Source organism: Apteryx rowi, unplaced genomic scaffold (assembly GCF_003343035.1).
Source record: "Apteryx rowi isolate R43461 unplaced genomic scaffold, aptRow1 scaffold_166, whole genome shotgun sequence".
In the NCBI taxonomy this organism is placed as follows: domain Eukaryota; kingdom Metazoa; phylum Chordata; class Aves; order Apterygiformes; family Apterygidae; genus Apteryx; species Apteryx rowi.
In genome coordinates, this window is record NW_020447930.1 from 1,113,682 (window position 1) to 1,138,280 (window position 24,599).

Below are 24,599 nucleotides of genomic sequence, written 5' to 3' on the forward strand. Positions count from 1 at the left end.
CAAACAAACTGGTCATCTGGCTTTAAATAAATAGAGTTCTCTGTGTTTATAAGTGTCTGACAAAGATTTCTAGATGTTAAACCAAGCCTACCATTACAAATCCATTAGTTAAAATGAATTAACAAACATTGTTTTTAAACATGTACAAACTCTGGAGTGAACCGGACTATGAAAATGGTTCACTGCAATCCCCTGGAAGACTAAAGTTTCACAAACTAGTTAGTAGCAACAACCAAAGCAAATTGCCTGTATCAAATGAGGCTGCTGGGGTACACTGGTATGTACACTTGGGCATAGTACTTGCAGTGTTTTAGAGTTAGACTATACCAGTGTAAACTCAAACTACATCTGCATAATGGTATTCTTGCAACATGCAAGGTTAAATTTTAACCAAAATTAGGTCATCAAAACAATTTGTTTTTTCATATGTAATCCAAATACAGACTCCCCACAAAGTCTCCTATACGTTCTCCAAGATGCATGAGGATACAACTTCACTGCTTGGAGGAAGGAGACCTATTGCTAGGGTTTTTTGCCTTTTTTATATATCAAGGGATGGGAAGAACCTATCTCCAATCAGCCAATCAAGTTAACTCAAATCTCCTACATGAGTCAATTTTGATTAACTACATCTACTTACTTGTTACGTTCAGCACGATTTTACATTGCTATTTCTGCAGAAAGAGCAGTTACACACACACCTTCCACAGTGCGGACAAAGTTTCATTCAGATCCTAGAAGTGTGATAACATCTGATGCCTGACAACTAAAAGGCAATCTGATCCCATTACAAACCAGGGATAACTACCGGTGTGAAGAGTAGGAGAGGGAAGATTAAATGCACCACTCTTCCCCCACATCAAAGATTCCCCAAGAGAAAACAACTTTGAGGAGCAATACAGTCACAAAGGTACCATTTAATTTCCACTCCTAATTCTAAACTATTAAAAAATTGGGGGGGATGTTTTTCATGGAATGCAACGTTGATTTTATCTTGAATGGTAACGCTTTCACGACTGGCGGTAGGGGGAGTCTCCACTCATTATTTTCACTGAAACTGTATTTTTCAGAAGCACTCTAAGGTGCTTCCGAGCTTGTAAAAGTAGCAAGTTATATTAATGAACTACTTGTACCCTCTGTAGCTGTGCAATTTCCAGATCTCTACTTGGACAGAAAACTTGTACATACAAAAACATCCCAAAGGGTCCCTCCCCTTAGTCTCCTAGCTGCCAAGATTTTATATCTAAGATTCGTTACATTTCACTTTTTCCTGGTGTGGATTTCCTCGAGATGACCTTAAACACTCTTTACTTACCCAATAAATCTCTTTTATGAGCAGGCATTCTAAAAATGAGCTTTTATTTCTAAGACTGTTAGGAAAGCATGAAGTTATCACCACCTATTAATCAGTTACAAAATAAACTGTAACAGGAACCTGGTAAGATCAAACAAAAATACAAGCTGACCTACTGTTTTTAAATAGCCTCATGACATTTTTTCACATTTTGATCTTCCTCTGATTCCTACTCTTTCAAACTGGAACCAACACATTTTAAAAGGGCTTTGTTTAATTTATATCCAACTGGTCTTTTTAAAACATGCCATATGAATGAAACATAACAGAAGTAATAAAATTTTGAGCAAGAAAAGACAAGTCTATGTTCCAGAGATTAAAATTCAATTGTTAGAACTATTTTCATATAGCAACACGCAGAAACTTAACTCCAGATCAGCAATAAAGAACAGTCTCTTCTATGTGCAGCAGAAGATTTAGATGAATGGGACCTAAAAATGTTTCATAGGTGAAAAGAAGGATACAGTTTTTATATACAAGCTGAAGAGAGGAAATCTAAAGTTAATGGTCTCAAATTTCTTAAATTTCGAATTTCTGAATTGGTCGAATTCTTGATAACATCATCATGCCAGATAAGTTTCAGGAAGGCATTTATAGAAGTGGAAAGATAAAGGCATTACAGATCTATGCAAGGACAATACTTTCTTTAAGAAGGAAAGAATGAGAGAAAATCTAAAGGTAAGTTTCTTAAGTAATTAGATCAATCAATGTGTTTGCCTTCATGCATCTTTATCTGCCTTTATTTCTTCCTTTTCTATGTATTTGGAGTAATACCAAAGAGAAGATCTAAACAGAAGCCATTTTTTCAGACGCAGGTTACATAAGAATAATTTAGGACAGCACCACAAATTGCCGGTTCCTTAGACACAGCCTGTGAGTTTCCTGTGCCCTTTCACTGAGACCCATATGGAGTCTGCACAGCTCAAACAGATTCCAAGGAGTCTCTTCTACTTCTTGACGATGCTGCCCTTTGGGGGGAAAAGCTATTCACCTTTTTTCAAAGAGGAAAACTTCTAACAGTATGTAATTCCCCATCATCTGTGTGTGGTTCTCGACTGTGGATGAACAACGTCACAAGTAAAAACGTTGCAGTTCACTTTGCCTGGCACAGCAGAGCCCCAATTAAGAACTGCGTATCCAACCTGCCTGTAGGCAGAGCCTGCTCAGGTGCTGGCTTTACTTTTTGAGAAACTGGGAGCAATGAGGAACATCCATGCCTCTTCCCCAGATCTGCAAGGACCCAACGGTACCTATTAGCTCTGGCTCAGCCCCAGCCTCATCTGGCTCCTGCAGTGACCCAGGTGTCCCCACATGCAGCCTGCCCATGCACCCCCCCCCCCCAAACACAGCCATGTCCCCCTCTGGGCCCAAGGGACTGGAAAGCAGGGCTCAAAGGTACTCAGGTGCCTTGAGGAGGAACCAGCCAGACTGCAGGAAGGGCAGCAGCATTAACGCCTGCTGCACATGCACTCCCTCTGTCCTGAGATAAGGTAATATATTTGCACCATGCTCCCTGAAGTATTCTGCAGCACATGCATTATCCGTCTGAAACTGCTCCAGTGTATAAAATCCAGCTAACCCAATTGTCGATAAATCAAGAAAAGAATCAATATACTGGTAAATCAATCATTCAACTGTGGCATGGTTTTTAGGTCGGACTTATTCCACATTACGTAAGTATTATTTCAAAAATTGAATGTGTAATAAGCTTTTAATCTGTTCTTACGTAACTCCATAGTCTCAAAGGTAAGAATGTTTTGTATTAAGAAAAACTCTTTAGAACATGTAGGTTCATGATGGTTCTTTGCCTAAACAACAATATGAACTAAATTTAATGCACAATTTTCTGGCCAGTTTTATACAAATCAGTGGAGGATTTTTAAGTTTATCAGTTCTTTTAGTTCACCACTATCTCTTAATCAGCTTTAAAATAGATGTTTATATATTTATCACCTTTTGCTGTTAGATTGTAGCATATTGTTTTGATGTTGATTGACCAACATACACATTCATGCAATGTAGGTAAGACTATGTTATGGTTATAATGCCCTAAAAGTTTCAAAATTATTACATTTAACTTGTAAAGCAAATAAAATTGTTAATTACAGATGAAAATTTGCTCAGAAAAAGTAGACACTACCATGAAAGAAAAAAAGAAAATCATAAAAACTTTATTTACCCCTAATGATCGACCTGTATACTGAGATAGCCCCCAAAGGAGTGAGGAAAGAAAAGAAAAAAACAAATTTCAGTCAGGGAAAAGTTAAGTCTCCTCTTTTCCTGCTACAAGTGGACCTTAAAAATAATTTTAACATTGTCACCTACAACTTTTAGTTGTCTTTTCTTTATTCATTATTCTCCAACCCTCTACCCAAGCAAGTCAAGACCAAACAAACAGAAGATTCCAGGAGAAGTTGTTAGGCCATCTGAATGGAGAAAATAAGCTCCTATGAGAGCTAACTAGATCAAGCGGACTAGATCTGCAGCGATTCATTAATGGAGCAGAGTTGGAAAAACAGTCAGAAAGACAGTTATTAAATCCAATACATAACTTCCACGGATTGGTGTGGCACAGTAGCAAACTGAAAATGTAGCCTTCCTAGAATTCTCTCAAAAGAAAGGGAACTTGGAAATTTTTGCACAATTGCTCCTAAATCAGTCCTTCATAAGAAAATAAAGAATCAATACTGCTACCAAAACCCCGAAAAACACCTCCTACATGTAAGAAAAAAGCACAGGTATCTAAAACATCTAACTTGTCACTGAAATAACAGAATATTAAAAAAAAAAAAAGAGAGAGAGAATTCAGATGAGCATTAATCTTCACAGCTCAGAGAAATAAAGATAATGTTTTCAGGCTGTCAAGTCTCAGAAGAGCTAGGCCATGATATCAAACTTACAGCAGACACAATGACAGTGAAAACAAACATTTATAGCAAGCATAACTACAAAATCCTGCATGGTACCATATAAAGAGCCACTTCACAATACACTGTGTGTGTTCAGACACACAAAAAGACAAAACACAATTTCCCCCAAAATATGGGGGATGGGATTCATCTCACACCCTGCACAGGATTTTAACATTTTCAACCTGATCTTACAGAGTCTTGAGCCACTTGCTGACTTGTCTACACAGTGCTTTGCAAACTGTGTCCTACAGAGACATAACTAATGATGATACCAACTGCATCCTCAGTGGAACCAAGTAAAAATAGTGAGCCATCCTTCCCACCTCTATTGGCGGTCGGTTCCATAAAAGAGATGGGAAAAGCTTTTGCCAGTGAGTTTACCAGCAGAACAAGGCTGAGAGCTTCTACAGATAAAAAAGTAAATGGAGGCAGACAAGCCAGAGACTCTTCTCTGGCTCCAAGGCCAGGTGACACAGACTGGCCATGTCTATGCTCCAAAGCGCTTGACTCTGGGGCTCCTCCATGCTCCATGTAGTGCCCCTAAGAAATAATAACCTGTCTGGTTTTTGTTTTGTTTTGTTTTTGCGAGCTAAAAGCTTCAGAACTAAGGTTAGGGCTGGATTGCACGAAGTGGTGTTTTCATACCATGAAACCAAGGTCTGTGCTGCATGCCCCTGAGTACAGAATAAGGGCATGCGGCTGGTTGTGAGAATGTAAAGGCTGCAGTGAAGTCCTAGGAGCACTACACAGGCAATCAAACCTGGTGCTTTGATGTCCATACTCCTGCAAGGACTCATTCATGGCACTTTATCCCACAAACAGTCCCTGGGTGTGATATAGGAGAACACTAGGCAGCATGAACCAAAATCATGCCAGAAAAGCTTGCTAATAATTAAGCCATAGGCACAATCAGCAGTGCAGTGTTTGAGCTCACACCTAGGTCCTGCTCTTTTTAGCAGTATAAATGTAGCCAAACAACACCAAATTCTGGCTTCCTCCTACCTCCTAAGCTGTCACATCTATTACACCAGACTAAATCATACAGAGAAGCAGATTCTTCCCCCATCCTCAACCCACTTCGAAAGTGGGATATGCAGCATCTAAACGCAGAAGCACATATCAGTAGCTACCACTATGATATTCTGTAGCTTACTAAGAATAACATTAAGGCATGATCCATGTTATGAAAGCGTTTGACAACTATCGCTACGTCTATTTCTGTAGAGTCGCATAAATTTTTGCCCATCTTTCTGCAAGACTAAGTTTTCTCCCCCTCTACCTTACACGAGACATTCAGCGGGGATCCTTCTGGTCCCTGTAGTTTCTTATAGTACTATGTCATAAATTACACAATACACACGTAAAGAGGTCTTCACAGATCTCAGCAAACAAGCTTTGCTCAACTCCGTTAAGTGGATCTTCTCTCAAATAATTAAAAACTGACAGTAAACTGACTGGTATCATGACTGCTTCTGACAAGGCTCCCAGGACCGTCCCCCCCGCCAGTACCTACAACACCATTAACTGGGCTTCGGACTTGCTCCTGGCATGAGAACAGCATTAGCAAAAATTCTCTCTCTAGAACAGGATAGCAGAAAAGCTCAAGAATCAATACTATTACTGTATCTTACAGAAGCTTTTGACAATAGTCAAGCTGTGTTATTTATTTGTACAAGCAGATATGGCAGGAAAGGAAGTCCTTCCCTTTTCTTTTCAATAAGCTTGTATTTACCACAGGACTCTTCTTCCCACAGAAACCTCAGCTACCATGTATCACTACATAATCACTTTTTTTACTCAAGAATTTTAAGAGAAGACTGGGAGGAGATACCCAATTACACATCATTTTTGACAGCTGGACAGAATTTCCTTATTTACTCTTTGCAGATAAAAGAATCTTTTCAAACCGGCATCCAATTTAGCAGAGTTAAAAGCGAAGCCAGTGCAAAAAGAAAAGCATGTGGGAAAGAAAATGAATTCCTTCACATGAGGCCCCTGCTGATCAAAACATTAGTTGGGAATTTGAGAAACTGCCTGCTGTTCCTTCTGGCCATGTAAAAGCTCCAAACTGGTGTAGCACTAACTAGTGCACTAGCTTATGCAAGCCTGGAGCATGTCTTCATGCCCTCAGCAGCGAAAGAAACAAATGGACTCATAGAGGCTACATAAGTAGCAGCAACATCTGCAGATGATGATGATAAGTATAACAAAGAAACCCAAAACATCTTAATTGAAGGCTCACAATCAAACTTAGAGAAACCACAACTAAGAAATCATAATATACACACATTGCTTCTCATTTGGCCCTTACAAGGATTAAAAAGTTCTTGAAAGAATAGACCATGCTGAAACTCCTGAAATTCCCATGCATAAGAGAGAATCTGAGATGGAAGTAAGAAGCCTCCACGCTGCCTTGCTGTCACAGATTCAGGCCTGATTCAGTTTTAGTTTTCATGCACTTCTCGAGATGAATACTTGTATATATGCACAGGCACTGGAAAACTATTATTCAATTATAAAAGACTTCACGGGCAAATTTACACGCTTCTTTATTGGGACTGAAATGCACTCCTGAAACAAAACTTGAAGTTTAAACCACTTAGCCACTGACGTACATGTCACTGAACACAGACATTAGAAAATGATCATCATTTGGTATTTCTTTCTGAAGAAATGCAAAGTTTGTCTGTCAACTGTAATCAAAGTTATGCTGACCAGCATTAGACACTGAACATAAATCAGGCCTGCCACAAACAAATGGAACGATTTCTCTCTCTGATCAGTCGTTATAAAGAGGAATGTTGATGGCTACATATTAGTATTTCTCTACAAAAGCAGAAGTCAGATAGCTTAAGGTGGAGATGCCCAACCTACAGTCTCAGGGCTACATGTGGCCTGCCAAAAAAATTCCTTGGGCTTGTAGCCTGTTCCCAGTCACCTGCTCCCCTTAGGTCTCACAGAAGTAACTGCCAGTTCTCAGCTTCCTTATTTTTCAGGAGAAAAAGGGACTGTGATTTCACTTGAAAGCATTTTTCAAAAGCAGCAGTATTAGGCAGTGCATGTATAATATAGTTGAATCAGATTTGCTGAGCATGGGCAGATCTTTCAGGAATGTAAGACTTACTGGGCAAGCATGGATCAGCAGCACGCCACATCACACCCACCCACATACTAAATCTGCTCACGTGAGAGGACAGAAGGAGAATTTTGGCAGCCACCTTACGCTGCCACTACAATGTCTATTACATGGCCCTTCCTGCTGAGAGATCCGGACTCCACTGTTTTAAAACTATGAGTTTCTATTACAAAAAAATTAACGAAAACCCAGCAATTCCATTTTTGCAAAACAACTCACTGGCTTTAAAGACTCCAATTATATTAGCCAAGACCCACTATGCAACATTATTACTCCTAAACTTAGAGAAGTTAGCATATTGATTATTTTAAAAGTTTCAATGTGGGGGTTTTCTTCAGTCTCCAATGCCATAGACAAAAGGCATTAGAAGAATATTAAAACTGCAAAGTCACCAATTTAGGAAGTGGGAGAATGTGAATAACCTTGGCAGCTTTCGTGCAAATTCCTAGAACCATCTGCATCTTGATTTCATGACATCACGACACATTTTCCACAAGATCGCTTACGTATAATGCAAAGACAGAATGGTACTCAGTGAGCAGTGCCCAGTATTTTGCTTTTGCTTATTTTTCAAGAAGTGGCCACCATGCCTTATCTACTGCAATTAACATCCTCAACTGCTCTGAGTACATGTCCATATTAATACAGACACTTATGTGAGGGAATGATCATATATGACCATGGAAAGAGCACGTTCCTGTGTCCAGATTTTCTTTATACAAATCACAGGAATAATTTGGGTGTCCCAAGTCATGCCAAGCATTTCAGATGCAATTACATTAAAATAATTAAATGATCCTTTAATATTTAAGTAACATTGAATTTTAATTCTTTTTAACCCAAATTTATATGAATATGTTTAGATATAAAATAAAAATTAATTTCCTTATGAGCTCTTCTATTCTATTTACTATTACTGCCTAAGTGCTTTGTGAATACTAATGGCTGTTTTCATACCATCTCTGCAAGATGGGTCAGGTTAATTTTCCCCAACTATACACACAGAAAGCTGAGGCATAGAAAACCTAAGATCAGTAATATCCAGTAATTTAGCTGTCAGAGGCCTACAATCTGATTTTGCAGAATTATATACAACTTTAGATATTTAAACACAGCTCCTCCTAATTTGTTTATTTCTGTATTTTAAACTTTTACTCTTATTTTTTTAAACAATACCAATATTATAATCATGTTTTTATGTAAAATAATACTTGGCCTAGCAGCTCAAGTCTTAAGAGTAGTATTTTTTTTGGGGGGGGGGGGGGCGAAGTGTCTTGATACATTTGGGCGTACCCTGTAGCACAACTGAATTTCTGCCTATCATGAAAATTAACAGCAAGTAACATCGTGAAAATATACTTATAAAAGATCAATTATTACTCTTGAATGCATGCACAGTTCTTTGCTTTGCCAGAGCTACATGAAAGCTAGATGCAAAACATCTTTGAAAAGCTGTGGTCCGATAGGTGAGAGTATCATTGCCACATACTCAGGATAATAACAGTACTTGCAAAATGATGCTGTATGACTTTATGCTGCAGTGCAAAATAAAAAGCCAATAAACACAAACTAGCCAGGTATAAACTGCAATTCAGGTTGAGAAGCTTTTCCGTCAGCGTATTTTTTGCATAAGATTCAAGTACAAAACTCTGGGGAAGCTTGTGTCAAGCAGGTTTTCACCCATTTCCTAATAGAGATGCATATAATATATAATAATTCAGTATACGTAATGTATATGTAATATGTAATATTTCAGTTCCCTGCCTTCCTAACAGTTTTTCACGCAGCTAAAAAGTCACTAGAGACTTTTATTCACTAACTTAATTTTATTTACTGCTTTCAGCATAGCTTATAAGGTGCCGCTACTAAACATTTACAGCTTTGTAATGGTGTACACAGCTGCTTCAGAAAATTTCAACATGTTGGATCACATGCAAAGTAGAGAATAATATTTAAACAGTTAGAACTGCAACACACTATTTCTGTGGAAATACCTTCAGACTGCATTCGTTTTGGAAATTGTCTGCAGTGTCTCAATGAAATGTTAAACTTATTCAAAACCAAAGGTTAAAAAAAGATCAGAAATGTTTTTCCTTTGATCTTCATATGTTCTTGTATGAGTTAAGACTAAACATACAAGTCATAACTAAATGGTCACACTAATAAAGCAAGCTTAGATGACTTGACCAGTTCACTACAAAAGCTAAGATGAACCCAATCTGCTGTGGAGGAATTTTACAGTTATATCATTAGGTGAATGCTGGTGATGTAGACAAGAATTTCATCCTATCCTCATCTTCAAACAATGAGAAAGACTCTTTTTAAGATACTGGGTAATTTCTACACTAAATAGAATGATTACCCAAACATCTATCACATCTATCATCTTTTTATTTGTGTTTGCTTTTGCAGAGAACATAAAATCCTGTGTTGCTGCTACAGGGAAGAGTAATAGCAACCCAAGAGGTAGCAATGCTCCTCTGCATGCATGTCAGTGTCGTGAGATGACAACTAGATCAATTTTTCCCTATGGTGTCTTGGATTGACAGCTCCACAGGAATTCTGTACTAAGGGCAAGCTTTAGCCTAATAATACAAATAATTTGAATTTATTTCAGGAAATGTGAAACAACATATAGTATATCAATAAACACAAGGTTCAATGCTACAAATAAAAAGAAAATTTGGTGTTGCAAATCTGTCTAGCATTGCTGACTGTGATGCAGTGTGGATGTTTAACTGTCTCGAATGTATCTTCTGATTTTGAATCCTGTATAAAATCATTTGATAAGATTCAAAATCGTAAAATTTCTTGGTTATACCATCACTGTTGCTTCAGAAGCCAAGAGTAATACAGAAACTCCAAGAAATGCCAACTACAATACCTGTACAAAAGAAACTTATGACTAGGACAAGATGACTGTTTACTAATTTCTATGTAAAGAGCCCAGAGGCCTTCAATAAGTTCCTGGGCTCCGCAGCACTTTATAATACACAAACAGGTACAGAAAAGCAGTAAGTATGGCTTAACAGAAAGTGTGAGTCATGTCTCCCATTGGAGTCCCAGGCTTCAGAGCTTCTGAGACTCAAAATTCCCCTGCCAGTTTCAGGCCAGCAGTACGACCACAGCAGTACAACCCCAAGAGCAGGTTTCTAGCAGATCACCGTAGAGAGATCTTTGTCAGTCATTCCAGACACAGAAGGTATTGGTAACTGTGACAGCTATGATCTGCAGTTTCTTAATTAGGACAGACAACTTTTGCTACTTTGTGAGACAGTAAGAAAGATACACATTCCCATTTTACAGCAGGATACTCTAAATTATTCTGATTTTTCTAAAACATTACCTTTCACTTGAAGGATTCAGAGTATTTATTTTGTAAAGGTTGAACCTCATTATCTAAGTGACTCACAGCTTCCCCTTTTCATGTTCACAGGCACAAAATTTGATATCTCATGCTATCTCTAATTTGATATCTATTTCCAAATACTGTGGTAGCAAAAAGCATTCTGATATATTTGGTCCAAGTCTGCTAGGGAAGAAAGACTGCAAGGAAAGAATTCCATTTGCCTTATTTCAGATGTCTACATCTGACCTAGTGAAACACCTTTATAATCACTTCTAGAATACAATAAATCCTATCCCAATGTCTAAAATATCTCTGAAGACCTCAGATGCCTTATTTTTTCTTGGTGTTCCTGTCTGTACACATTTATTCAGCTATTCCCACATCTTACACTTAAATGTCAAGCTGTTTGGAGCAAATGAAGTTCTCTGCTCTGTGTTCATACAGTGCCTGCCACAGCAACTGGCATTCACAGACATTGGAAATGAAAAGAGAAAGCAGAAAAGAAGGTAAGACAACATGAAGCAAAGGATTTCAATCTACTATCAGTGTATTGAGACTGAAAGTTGCGTATGATTATGGCATCTTTTCCAGAAAAACAGCCAGTCTTGATTTGAAGGCTTTTAAGGGATGGAAAATCTACACATTTATCCATCCAATTTCATGCACTGACAGATTATCCTACAAGTTAAAAAAAAAAAAAAAGGCATGCTTTGTTTTTAAGTTGAGCTTGATTTGCTTTAGGAATGCTTTTTTATCTCATTTTTCTTCCTAGAGAAAACCCTATCATGTTTCATCCCTCTGCAGATCACTAGAGCCAGAGTTGAGCCAATACTTGTGTTTCTTTCTTAACTAAAAAAAAAAGAAAAATGATATGCATGTCTCTCCCACTGCAAGGCTTTATTTTAGCTTTGGGATATCTTCTCAACCTTTCCCAATTCACTCTCCAATTTTCCAAAAAACACCACACAAAGAAATATAGAGACCACAACAGGGTATCATGCTCAGATATCACTTCTATCATGCTTCTAAATTTCATATGCATCAGCATATGAGTTACCTATTATCACTCAGGTATAACCCCAAGATGTTGAAGTTGTAATAGATCAAAAAAAGTCAATACAGTTCTCAGCAGGAGACAAACAGGGAAACAGAATATCAGGAATTGTCAGAGGAAAAAAAAAGAACAGAGAACAGAAAACACCATTATACTGCTCTACAGCTACATGCTGTATCTGAATCCTGAGCATACTCTTCAGTTCTGTTTCCTCATCCCAAATAAAACATAATCAAACTGGAAAAAAGTATGGAATGTAATTGAATGTCTAACAACTAAATAAAACAGAATTCTTCAGCCTAGAGAAGAGCCAGCTGAGAGGAGCTATGCTATATATCTCTTCCCTATGGCACTCACAACTACATAAAGAGGAAGCAGTCATTCCCTGTTTCTTCCTGTGGAAGATCTTGATGAAATTGCATGGAAATAGGTGGCAAATGACAGGTTCGACTCAAAAATGAAGCTTTAGAATTTTTTGCCATAGGCTATTCTGAATGTTAAATGCTTACACAAGTACATAAGAGAGTGGCCAAATTTCCATAACAAAGTGCATCCAAACTCATTAAATTCAGTAATGCCCGCTCTGGTTCAGGACATCCCACTGATGGTATAGAAAATATCACTACGTGCTTGCCCTGTCCCTACACTTTTCTCCCTAGGTATCTCTGTCACAGACAAGATGTGGGGCTAGATGCATCTGTGATCCAATACGTACAGCTGTGTTTGTACACGCTTGTAGGTAACAGAAGAGAATAAGACCAGCTAAGGAGAAAGAGGGCATGAAAGGAAAGAGACAGAACATTTGCCACAGGTAGCATGCAAGAGGGCACAAGTCAGGATTGTGCAAAAAAAGACACTTGTTTCTGAGGTCTTTGTTTTGTTAGTTGCAGAAGTTGAAGGATGCACAATGGATGAGACAAGTGACTGTGGGGAAGAGAATGAAGGATGACATAATTAAAGTAACAGAATACTATTTGGAAGAAGTTAACTTTACTTCTCCTACCTACAAAATCTGTATGGGATTCTGGGGAAGTACCAGTGATCATACTTGCAGGCAATCACTACCTGACTATTCCAAATTCTAGGGATCCTGATTTAAAAAAGCTATTAAAAGTTTACCTCCAACTGAATACTCTAAATCCAAGGATAATTTTCATTTCAGTCTCCAGGCCTCTCTTCCTCTTATCAAACCAGTGTTTTGTGAACATCAATACCTTTATCTTCAAAAACTCTACAGAAACAGACAGTTCTGTTGTCAGAACTAGATCTCAATAATGTTGAGTATGTGGTATGGAGTCTCAGACTCCGTTATTTATTGTAGTAATCTGACAACTCCCAAATTTCATGTTTGTTTCCATATAGTATATAACCTACTGTTAAGGAGTGCACAGAAGAAGGCAGCAAGAGTTTAAAAACTGAGTGATATATATCAAAAGAAGCAAGATCTCACCTGTAGTAAGTATGAGCCAGCTGCATCTGCAGTGGAACTCTCATTTTGTATTGTATTCTGCTGGGTAATAGCATCCTCCCTCTTTCGTTCCTTCTGTCCTGCTTCATCATCTTCATATTCATCTAGGCTCTAAAACCAAAAATATTCAGTTACAAAACTGCATTTGTATTCTACTTTGCATGCTTCACATATTTCATAAAATCCACGCATCAGTGAATTAGTATTTCCAAAGATTAATTTTATGTTTCAGAAAAGTTTAATTAATGTTTGTTTTCTGATGTTTACTGATATCTTCAGGTACAAGAATAAAGTCTGACAGTTACTTGCTTTTTCTTAATCACAAAAAAAGAAATAATCAAATCAAGATCCAACTGGACAAAGCCCTGAGCAACATGGTCTGAGTTCAGTACTAAGTCTGCTCTGAGCAAGAGCCTGCATTACACCCAAGGTCCCTTCGCTTTCATGATTCTAAGATCCCATTTGATTCTAAGATCTAAGATCCCAGGGCAATCCCATTTGTCATAAGCAATATTTTTAGCTCTACATTAATAGAATTTGAGGAAGCATAGAAAGGAAGGAAGTTACTCTTAACTTTGTTAACTTTGTACTCTTAACTTTGTTAACTTTGTTAAGTTAATTGTACTCTTAACTGACCTTTTTTGACACAGTGGCATCTGCTAAGATGCAAGCATCTGTTTGAATCATCCACCTTAATTTTGCTTTCGTAATTTTGGGGTTTTGTCTTTGAAAATTTACTATTTAAAATTAGTCATTTTTAAATTAGCTGAACAGTCTCATTAATTACTAATAATTTACACTAACATAGAACTTTCTGGCTTTTCATCATAAATGTTTTGTATCAGATTTACTGAAATATTTGATTCAAAAGGATTACATTTCTAAAGCAGTGACACATGAGAGACAGAGCAAAATAAATAAATAAACTGAACAACATTGCACCTGTGCTAGCTCAAAGTCAGGCTGAGGCCAGGGTAGATCAGTGAGGGCTCAGTTACCTTAGGTAACCTCAGTTACCTTAGACTAAGTCAGCTATGCATCTTGTTTTATTAGTTTAATTTACACTACAAAAAGAAAAACTACGATCTTGTATTTCGAAGACCAACTTGAAGCAGACACAAAGATTCAAAAAAATTTGCCCTAACATTACAAGCTGTTTGCTAGCACTCTGCTTTAAAACAATATGCGAGGCCTACTTACAAAAAACATGGGTAACTAACCCCGACTTAGACTAAGACATTAGAAAAAGCTGCTAGATGACCGCACGGCAGCTTGAGAAGTAGAGAAGGTAAATTACCCTGTTCCACAGGGCTATAACAGAAGGAAGGTGAATGCCAAAGGATTTTCATAGAAGTTTCTAATGCACAAAGAAAAAAAAAAATCAATATTCTGGGGCTTTTATACTGACAATCTTTAGCATCATCTTATCCAGAGGACACAAGAATTGTCACAAGCATATAATGCGAGCACTGCGATACACTATTTTGGAAAAGAAAAACAGTGTTATTTACTGACTAAAAATCACACTAGCATATAAAAAACTAACAAATGGCTGCTCCAGAGCAAATATTATGGTGATAGAAGTGCTGGAAAACTGGTAAAATTGAAAAGTTTATGTTTTCAAAAGCAAACTTAAATTACCTGAATAAAGGCCATTTAAATTCTCTACAGCACCACCCATAGCAGAATCCTAGTGCAATTTCACCAGGCTATTTTAATTAACTTTTTAATGCAATCACTGTATAACTGTATACTTTTTTCTCTAAGAAAAGGCATAATGAAAGAGTATTATAGCTGAACCATTACACACTCAAAAACCTTTTCAAGAAGTTGTAATTTCAAATTAAAAATTATAAATCAAAAATATTTCATTTGGTTCTCTCAGATGCATTATTAAAGAAGAGTTTAAATACTGTAACAGCACATTCTAGGAGCCAATCTTTAAATCAATATCCTCCATCTTTTATACACTGTAAAGGTTAAAAAATTTGGTAACATACACTGAATTTCTGTCCTAATTTATCTCATTATCCTAATAACCCATTCTGAAGCAACAAAATAAAAAATTGCAAATCTAAGCCTCTGCTGCAAGAAGAAGTGGATTGATCTTTGGCTCTTACGAAGCCAGACTTTTTCAAAAAGAACTATGAGGCTCACGAAAGATATCTCACAAAAATTAAGATTAATGTCATGCAGGGGATGAATGATATTCTATTAGAAAAATAGAAAAACTTGTGGATTGTTCTTCCAGTCTCCATGATGTTCACATAAGAGAATGAGGATCCCAGACACACTCAAAGGAAAGATACAGTTTGACATGAGTTTGGAAGAGCAACCTCTAATAAATTTAAGAGAAAACTGATTGGAAAAAGTAGAGAGCAACAATCTTCAGAGACGTCAAATAAGCTTTGCATTTCCAAGGATCAGCATCTTTAAAGGAAAGCGTAAAGCTCAAAGTTCAACACTGTAGGTACAAAAAAATCATCTTTTTAAGAAATAAGTAGACAAGGTGCTTCTTCACAAATTTTCTCCTTCGGATACACACTTTCATACATTTTCTACAGACCACAAACATTTCACAGAAATATTTTTTCTCTGAATACTACTAGGTCTGTGAGGAAGAATAATTTTCTATCTTTTGATACAAGATCACCTGCTACTTATATACTTAGCAGTTTTGGACGGGTATGAAATGTCATTATCTGATATGAGATTTCCAGCTGTAAAATTTTACACGAAGTGTTTTTGGGTAGGGACTTGTTTAGGGATATGCGTTCCCACCCTCTCTTATTCTCAAGAAGGCCAAAGAGCACAGAGGACTGACACTCAATGCCACCAAAAGGTATTAAAACCCCCAAACAATTACTAGTTACAGGCTTTCTTCCCAAGCAAGGAACAGGTAAGGAAAGGAACAGATTCAGGTAAGCCTAATTTGGAGGACATAACCTCTACTTTGAAGATTATCAGGGCTTGCTCCCCCTCACATTTACGCCACTGGAGCAGGCCCTCTGGACTGGCTGGGGCTAAAACAGTTTTGAGTTGCGACCCACAGAAGGATTGGGTTTTTATTTCTTGCTACAGATGACATACAAGAGCCATGGACAGGTTGTTCCTCACTATTTGCAGCTGATGTGAAATATTTGAGTGGGATTGCCAACGCCTTCCCGCCATAAAGCAAATTACTTAGTACCTGACAAAACCGTCTGCGGTTTCCCGACTGAAAATGTTCCATTTCCACACATAGACACATGCACACACAAATTTAAACAAGCTCCATGAAATGCTAGCTGAGGACAAGTTAGCATTACCATAATTATGGAATTTTAAGATTTTACAACTTATTATTAAAGTTATCATAAGATTTTTGTTTTAATAATCATTAACCTTAACACAGAACTCCACATTTCTTTGACTCATAATGAAATATTGCTTCCAGTACGCAAAACAACACTTTACATTCAATATTGTGTTATACTGTTCTCCAACAACTTCAGTTAATTAGCAATCTTAACACTGCTTATAGGGCTGACTTTTAGAGTAATAAAAATCAATGAAGAGACAAGTTTCAACTGGCAAATTTTAAACAGTTTAAAAATTTAAAATGTAGAAAGTGTTGTTACACACTTTAAAAAATGTTTTGTTCAAATTACCCTACAGCTGAAACTGCCTCAACCCATATGACATTTCAGTCAGAGGGACTACTGCTTTGCTTACGTTCCAGCCTTCTCTCAAATACATCACTCTGCTTCATCAAGTAGTTTCATGTCATTGAAAAAAATACAAATACGATAATTATTTTCTCTGTCAGCAGCATCACAGAAATGGACTTGTAACCACCAAGGTGTAATTCTGACATATTATATAATTCTCCCTGTCCATTCCCTTCCCCCTGCTTTTTTATTTTGCTGTGAGGCACATACCACTTCAGATCCTCATTTGCCATTAAAATCAGCTGAGTTGCTGTACAGCAGATATTCAGTGTGACATTCCCACATCTGATCTTAATATAAGGAATCCACAGAAATTCTTTAGGTTTTCTAGCATTTCAGTAAATGTTTGAAGCTATAGCATAAACATTTTTCTGTAAACCTCTAGTATGGCAAATACAGGCAGAATAAGATGCTTTCAAAAGAATCGGAATGATGAAGAAAACAGCCACAAAGATACCCCTACATTCCAGCCTGCAGTTTAAGGAGACATTGTACAAAAAACATTTTTAATGATTCACTGGGTCACTTCCTATAAATATTTGTGTATTGCTAAGAAAAAAAGGGGGGAGGGGAGGGAAAGTGTCTTTTCCATCAGTTTCTAAATGCCGCGACACAGCTACTCACTCCACAAGAAAATTCTGCTGGTTCAAAATGTCACCACCGCCCTCCCTCCATCCACTTGTTTTCGCCTCCCAGTTCTGTGGGCAGGGCAGATATCTAAGGGCTTCACAATTCATATCTTGAAAAAATCAGTCACGTTAAGTTTCAACAGTTTTAACGAGCCTTGTTGATTTTGCCTGAAACACATGCAAGCCTATGTGAACTATTCCTTTTGCAGAAGCCTGGGGACGGAGCCTTCAGCTTTTGGGGAATGATGAGCACTCGCGATAATGGCATATTTAACCAGTAGGGCAGGATGTGCAAGCAGATTTGGACTTCCAGTCAAACACGATCAGTTTGTGTTCAACATCACATTTGAGCAATAAATAGGAATCTCCACCACATAAGCACCACTAATTATTTTGATATTTCTTTAGCTTCTTAAACATGCTGACAACTTAGGAGAGGAAATAAATCTCGGTTTCTTCTCCCCGCCCCCAAACTGCTTAGAACAATTTAAAAAATCAATCTTATAGCAAGGACATTTCTGTATGTAGTAAATATTTAAAACACACTATCACAGCTTGATAACATTCAAGATGATGGAAAAGTGCTGAGGTTTCTACTAAATTTAAAAAATTCTGAGAAACTTCCATAGTAAAAAAACAAGACAAGGTGTAAGAATTTCTTTTTATTCTGAAAAAATTTCAGCAAGCAATTAACTACAATGAAATGCAGTTTGGGAATCAACATCATTTATCCCTCAACTGACCATTCAGAAAAGCTTAAAAAAGTTATCTACAAATACAGGAAGACTACTTTACACACTGTTTCTTTACAATCACTTAGTGCAGCACTGAGAACCAAACGTTTTCTGTCTTTATCATACATGTCTCTGGTATCTGTTAAATACTGTTTTCCTACATGTTTGGAAGGGACGTTGAACAGGCACAGTACCAAACCTTTCCCTAATCACCCTCCCCCAAACACATACATCACACAAAACAAGTAAAAATACCAAACAGATGGTACCTTTCCCCTTCAGAAACAGTATTTTTTTAATCACACTTCTATTATAATGTCCAAACAGTGCCCCAAATATTTAAGTATAACAGGTTTGCAGTAATACAAAGTAGTTCTTATTAGAACAACAGTATAAGTGGAAAAATTACTTACTTTTCACTACACAAGTTCTTCATACAGTCTAGCTTGCTCTCCTTTACAAGTTGAAGAACATGCTTAGAGAGGTGAAAAGGGCTAGTGTTAGTCACAGAACCTAAAATTTAGAAACCATTTTATGGATATGGATTACTTAGTGGAAGATTTTATTTTATTACGAGTACACAGCGTTAATTCTCACATTAAGAGAGTCCAAAAAAGGATACAAAACTCGAACAGCTTATCTGAACGATCATTTTGTACTTTTAAAAGTCTACGTATCCAAATCGAGCTTTCCAACATCAACACTTAGCATGATCACAAGTGCGGATTTTTAACCCAGAAAAAGATGACAGACGGGAGGTATCTACGATCAAAAGGGACCCGAAAGCAGCAGTGGGTCAGTGAGCAGCAGGTGGGCCAGGACACAGCTGACAGCCGCCGCACGATGCTCTCGTCCTGCCTGTGCCGCCAGCGGAGCAAACCGAAAAGGCAAACATCACTTGCAGAAGAGCGAGACGCAAGTCTTGCTGTTCAGAACTCCTGCCTGGGCTTATAAGTCTACAGCTCACTTGAATGCTGTCCTTTTCTCACCCAAGATAAGAACTTAGAAGTGCACGCTTTGTATACTTATAGTGCAGAGTAAATACAATTTGCATTTTTTTTCAACAGGGTACATTTAAAAATGTGCTTAGAAATGTTTCTGGAAAAAAAAAAAAGAAAAAGACTGATTTGTCTGTCTTAGAGCAAAATAGCAAAGTATTTGGAATTCTTTAAAGCTTTAAACAAAACATCAATTACATCAACACCAAAATGTCAATTATCCCTGCATTATAAAAACAAAAAGCAGCTATGTTTGCAGTTTGTTATTCAGCAAAATACAGTTTGGCCACCACTGTCTTCAAACATACCACAAGAACGAGTTCTAAAGTCAGATGTTTAACTTCAACTAATCACCAAAAAATCCCTTATTGCAAAGCTTGTCATGAATGATTGGTGGAAATGCACAATTTAACTACTTAGTACGTGGTATTAATATTATTAAGTCACTGAGTAAAATGTCAGAGATACAAGAGAAACTGGAAAAAACAAGCTATCTAGCATTATTTAAATCTTTCTAGAAAAGAGAAGAACGTAACAGAAGAAAATATGAATTTTAAATTCATTTTTAATTTTTAATTCATTTCAAAATTTAAATTCATATTTTCATATAAAATAAAGAAGAAAATATGGATTTGCAAGCTATCAAGCACCAAACTATTTAATGGTACACACACAAAGTTAACACGTTGGGTCTTTTCAGACTGATCACCATCTAAGAACAGAAGTACCAAACAACAGAATTGACGAGATCTCCATACATAAAAATCAAACTGCTGATGCCCATTCCATGAGGAAATTATTATATAAACAGATGTAGGTCCTTCACTTATCCAAAGAAAAAGTATCAATGCTTTGCACTTAAATACATACATACACACACACATGCACGCACACACGCACATATATATACACGCCAACAGAAAATAAAGAGGCTAGGAGAAAAGCAGCCAAATACTCCACTTCTGAAGCATAAGATAAGGAGACAGTTCCACCCTGCATCACCTCCAGAACTTCAGGGCCAAAACTTCAAACATAGCAGAGCTCTAAATGCTAGTGGAGCAAAATTAAACACCCACCTCCTTTTTGAAATTCTGCACACTGCTCTTCTTACCTACATGTTCTAAAAATCCTTGCTCTGACAACACATATACCATCACGTTTTCTGTTTTCTGCTGCTAGTTTACATCTGTGACTGATATAAAATTAGTGCAGACTGTATTTTGTACCCAGGAAACACTATTAGCATTGAACACTCAAATCTAAGAGTTATGGGAATGTTCCCAAAAACACACAAACCAGAACAAACAAATAAAAAACATAATTTTGTTCTGAACTGAAGTCAATCACCAAAACCAGCTCCTTAGCCTCCTGAACAACATCCTCAAATGATGCATCCTACCTAACATGATGATGTCAAATGAGTGGCTAAGCAGAAGAAACCAGGCAAATCTTTGCTTGTTAAGGCCAGGAGGAAGAGAAGTGTTAAGGATGTTTGTACCATTCATGGAAGGAACATTTCACAATTTGCATCATGCTATACATGTGAAGAAACACTGCACTTTGGCAACAGTTAAAGGTTGCAAGAATTGGGAGGAAAGCTTTTCCTGGATATATTTAAAAAGAAAGTCTTAAATTAGCATCATAAGCTTCTACAGACTCAGTGTCCACCTGCAGTATTTCTCCTCTAAAACTTGCTCCTGTTCAGCCTCACTGGTATTAGAGATACGTAAACTGTCTGCAACTGGAGCAGTTTAGCCACTGGAGCCATGGGTAAACAAAAGCCACTCAACAACCAGTCAGACTGAGTAACCACCATCTTGCTGACTTCCACTGCCGTGCGCTTCTGCCAAAACTAAGCAAATGGAAACAATGGTCCAAATCAGAGAAATATGCATCTTCATGTAAATAAAGACCAAGCACATGAAGCACCCTTCTCTTTAAAGCTAGAAGAGCAATGAGAGAAACAAATCTTGGAGAAGATTAGCATATTGTTTTCAAAATAGAAGTTTTCCTTTTAATATAGTAATATAGAAGTAATATAGAAGATTTCTATTCCTGTTTTCTTCCCTTACTTAAATACAGTACTTCTAAAAATAAAATAAGAAAGATGAGACCAGCATTTGAGGAATGGTTTGAAAGGAGATCAAACAGGTTATTCACTGAATATCAAGTTGCATTTAAAACTGCTTTTTAAAAATGAAGCACAGTACTTTCATAGGTTTCTTCTCTCTGGCTTAATGGGCTAATGCTCAGTTTTCTTTTTCTACCCAACTGAATCTCATTCAGTGTTCACACATAATGGATGTGGGACTGGTCACACTAACCAAAGCCAAACAGGCTGCTGACAATGAAGTGAATATTGACAAGTCATGACAAAAGATTTAGAGCCACAATCAAACCCAAAGGAAAAAGTAAACTTCTGCATAATGCTTTTTTGAGAGTTGTACTGCATTTCTAATTTGGGAGTGAGATCTCTTGAATCCTTAGAAAAACTGATAAAAGTACCAACTAGTTTTTCTGCTCTCCCCGTTGTTTCCTTTTGAGTCATACTACAAGTAGCTATTTTCAATGGAGACATATAAGGATTCCACACTTAGCTGTGGAGCAGAAAGGGAGAGGAAGTACAGAAAAAGCCCATTAAAGAGGCTAGGCACTCAGCTGGACAGCAACTGCGGGATTTGACTCTAAAGGCAATAAACACAAACACTTTCAAAGCTCCTGACACTGACATCAGGAAGAGAAAGAAAATACTAAGGAAAGTCATGCAGGCATGACAAAGCACATCTATACTGCACACATCTGCTAAGACAGCAATACCACAACCATTTAAAAGTTTCTTCTGCAGTGAATATTGGAACTATTTCTTGGGAAAGCACCTTATACCTACAAGTTAACCCTAACAATAATACTGTCAAGCTGGTTCCCAACTTAAGAGTTCTGAAATCACACTTGAGCTCTGCAATTTGGAAGGAAGACCTCTTCCTTAGGGGCTGCAGACAGCTTCTTTGTATAAATGCTCCTATCAGTGGAAATCCAAAGTTCCTGATGGAAACCCAGTCCAGGTTCTCATAGTGCAATCCCATGTCCAAACAGAAAGAAGGTCTTCCATCACTGATATTTGTATCCCAGCTTCTTATGGAAACAGGGCTCAGAAATCACATTTCCTTTGTCCCCATGGTTTTTGAAGTCACCTATGCCAGAGGGAGGGGTCTTGCAAATAGCATTAATATTAATAATAACTTAATATCTCAAAGATATGAAGGTTGCACACATTTTTTGAAAATTAGCAGTTTAGTAACGGTGAAAGATGCAGATTAGCTACCAAGTAATTCAACAGATAAACAAAATAAGGCAGTTCAGTTAGCCTTCCACCTGAGCAGTCAACACTGAACTAGCTCAGCAGGCCTTTGACTCTTCCCATTCAAAGACCATGAGGAACTGAGGGAACTGCAGTATTGATTTAGGGATGGAGTGAGGCAGAGAAAGTGTAGGAGGACAGAAAGAGCAGTGGAAAGAATAATAGAAAAAAATATAACTAACTCTTGGAGCTATGCAACTGAAGTGAGACTAAGAGCAGCAAGAATAAGCAAGCAGCAAAGGACACTTCTGTTTCTATTGCTCTGAGAAGCAAAACTACACATTACACTTTTGCTTGATCTTTCTGCCACTGTCAGAGCAATCTAGTTTCCTCTGTAGCACTCATGCAAAATCTTTACATTTTGGTTACCAGGACTAAGATAGAGCTGCACATACCCCCTCCTCCCAGAAGATAAGAAAATCCAGGACTTCAGAGCAGGACCACGCAGATAGACAAGACTCCACCACTCAAGAGCACTCAGTGTGTGCACTTTAGGCCCACAAAACAGTACAAGCAGGTTCAAGCAGCATTTGCATATGGTGACCTCACACCAGAGGACATGCACAGACACACAAACAAATCAACCTAGGTGTGAGGAAACGTAGTATGGGAGACTAATGAGAGGAATGAGTCATGTCAAAACTCAAAACCGCACTCGCTGGAACCTTACACTACTGTAACTCACTACATGAGAGCACTATGGTATTTCTACAGCAAATCAGACCAGAATAAAATTCCAAATAAAGCAAAGAAAAGATGTTAGATAAATAAATAAAAGCTTATATTTGCAAGTGCAAAGAAGTTTGTGCAAAAAAAGCAATTTTACATTAGGGGTTTTTTTTCCAATTAATTGACTGACGCAGTTTTTATTTTTCAGGTGTACAGTGGTAGGTTACTTGTATACAACATAGCATTACATCTTTGCCAGGTGTTCAGCAACTGAGGACTTGTCTGCATGTCAACAAGTCTACCTTTTCAGGCCAGACAGCTTAAGCAAATCATTAGGATTTCAGCTTACAAGGCATTTGTTATTTTGATTCAAAACTCCAATCATATATGTATTCCCCAACTGTAAAATAGGAATAAAGGGTAAAGTCCTCTTTTCTGAAGTACTCAAAAATCTATCAATTAAAGGTGCTCAACAAAAGCTAAATATTTACTACGTACTGAAATGAACCCACTCTGTGAATCATAATTGAGCAGTACTCAGTACTTTACTGGTGAGGGTCCCAGTTGCTGAAGGACAGAATAAAAGGACCATGGCACCCTTCCCCCCCCCCCAAATTTTTTCTATGGGGTGTAATGAGCGCATGAGGTTAAGACTGACACATAAATCACCGTGCATCATTTTCTCCATGGTAACTGTTCACATGCATTGTTTTCTGTAGCCCAATCTGTGATAAACACAAGGTAATTCAAGTTTTACCATCCCCCAGTGAAAGAAAGGTAAACAGTTTTACATATCCTGCTGTAGGTACCATGGGGTAAGAGCATTCATGCAGTTACTATGGAAAAGCCCTAAGCCATTTATGCATCAAAACCCTAAAGCCATTCACCCTGACTGCAGAGGCGGAGGAGAACTAGCATGAGTTGACAACACCGGAGATGGGATTCAGAGCTGAATTCATCTCTTGCAGCAACATACCGCAGACAGGTGATACTTTAAATCAGTAAAAAGTCTGTTTTAAGGATCTTCATGGCAGAAAACTTTCAACGATAAAACAAAGCTGCAGTAGGGGATTTCATGTTGTAGACAGAAAAGAAAAAAAAAAAAAAAACAGAAAACAACCCCCCCCAGCCATCGCTACACTTGTACTCAAATCCAAGCCAGGGGAAAGCAAGTGAAGAAGTACCAGAGGAGGAGTCAGACTGAGGATTCTGCTATTCATGTTATTAA

At 37.6% G+C, this 24,599-nt stretch overlaps 1 protein-coding gene across 1 annotated transcript in view; it reads right to left on the minus strand.

Moving 5' to 3' along the window:
* Window positions 1–16,505, minus strand: part of PAWR (pro-apoptotic WT1 regulator) — a 42,744-nt gene extending 26,239 nt beyond the window's left edge. Inside the window, exons 1-2 of the mRNA XM_026060174.1 lie at window positions 16,464–16,505; window positions 13,256–13,384 (exon numbers count right to left, since the gene is read on the minus strand). Of these exons, the coding sequence (XP_025915959.1) occupies window positions 13,256–13,384; window positions 16,464–16,505 (171 nt within the window). The remainder of the gene's footprint in view (window positions 1–13,255; window positions 13,385–16,463) is intronic.
* Between the last annotated feature and the right edge of the window lie 8,094 nt (window positions 16,506–24,599).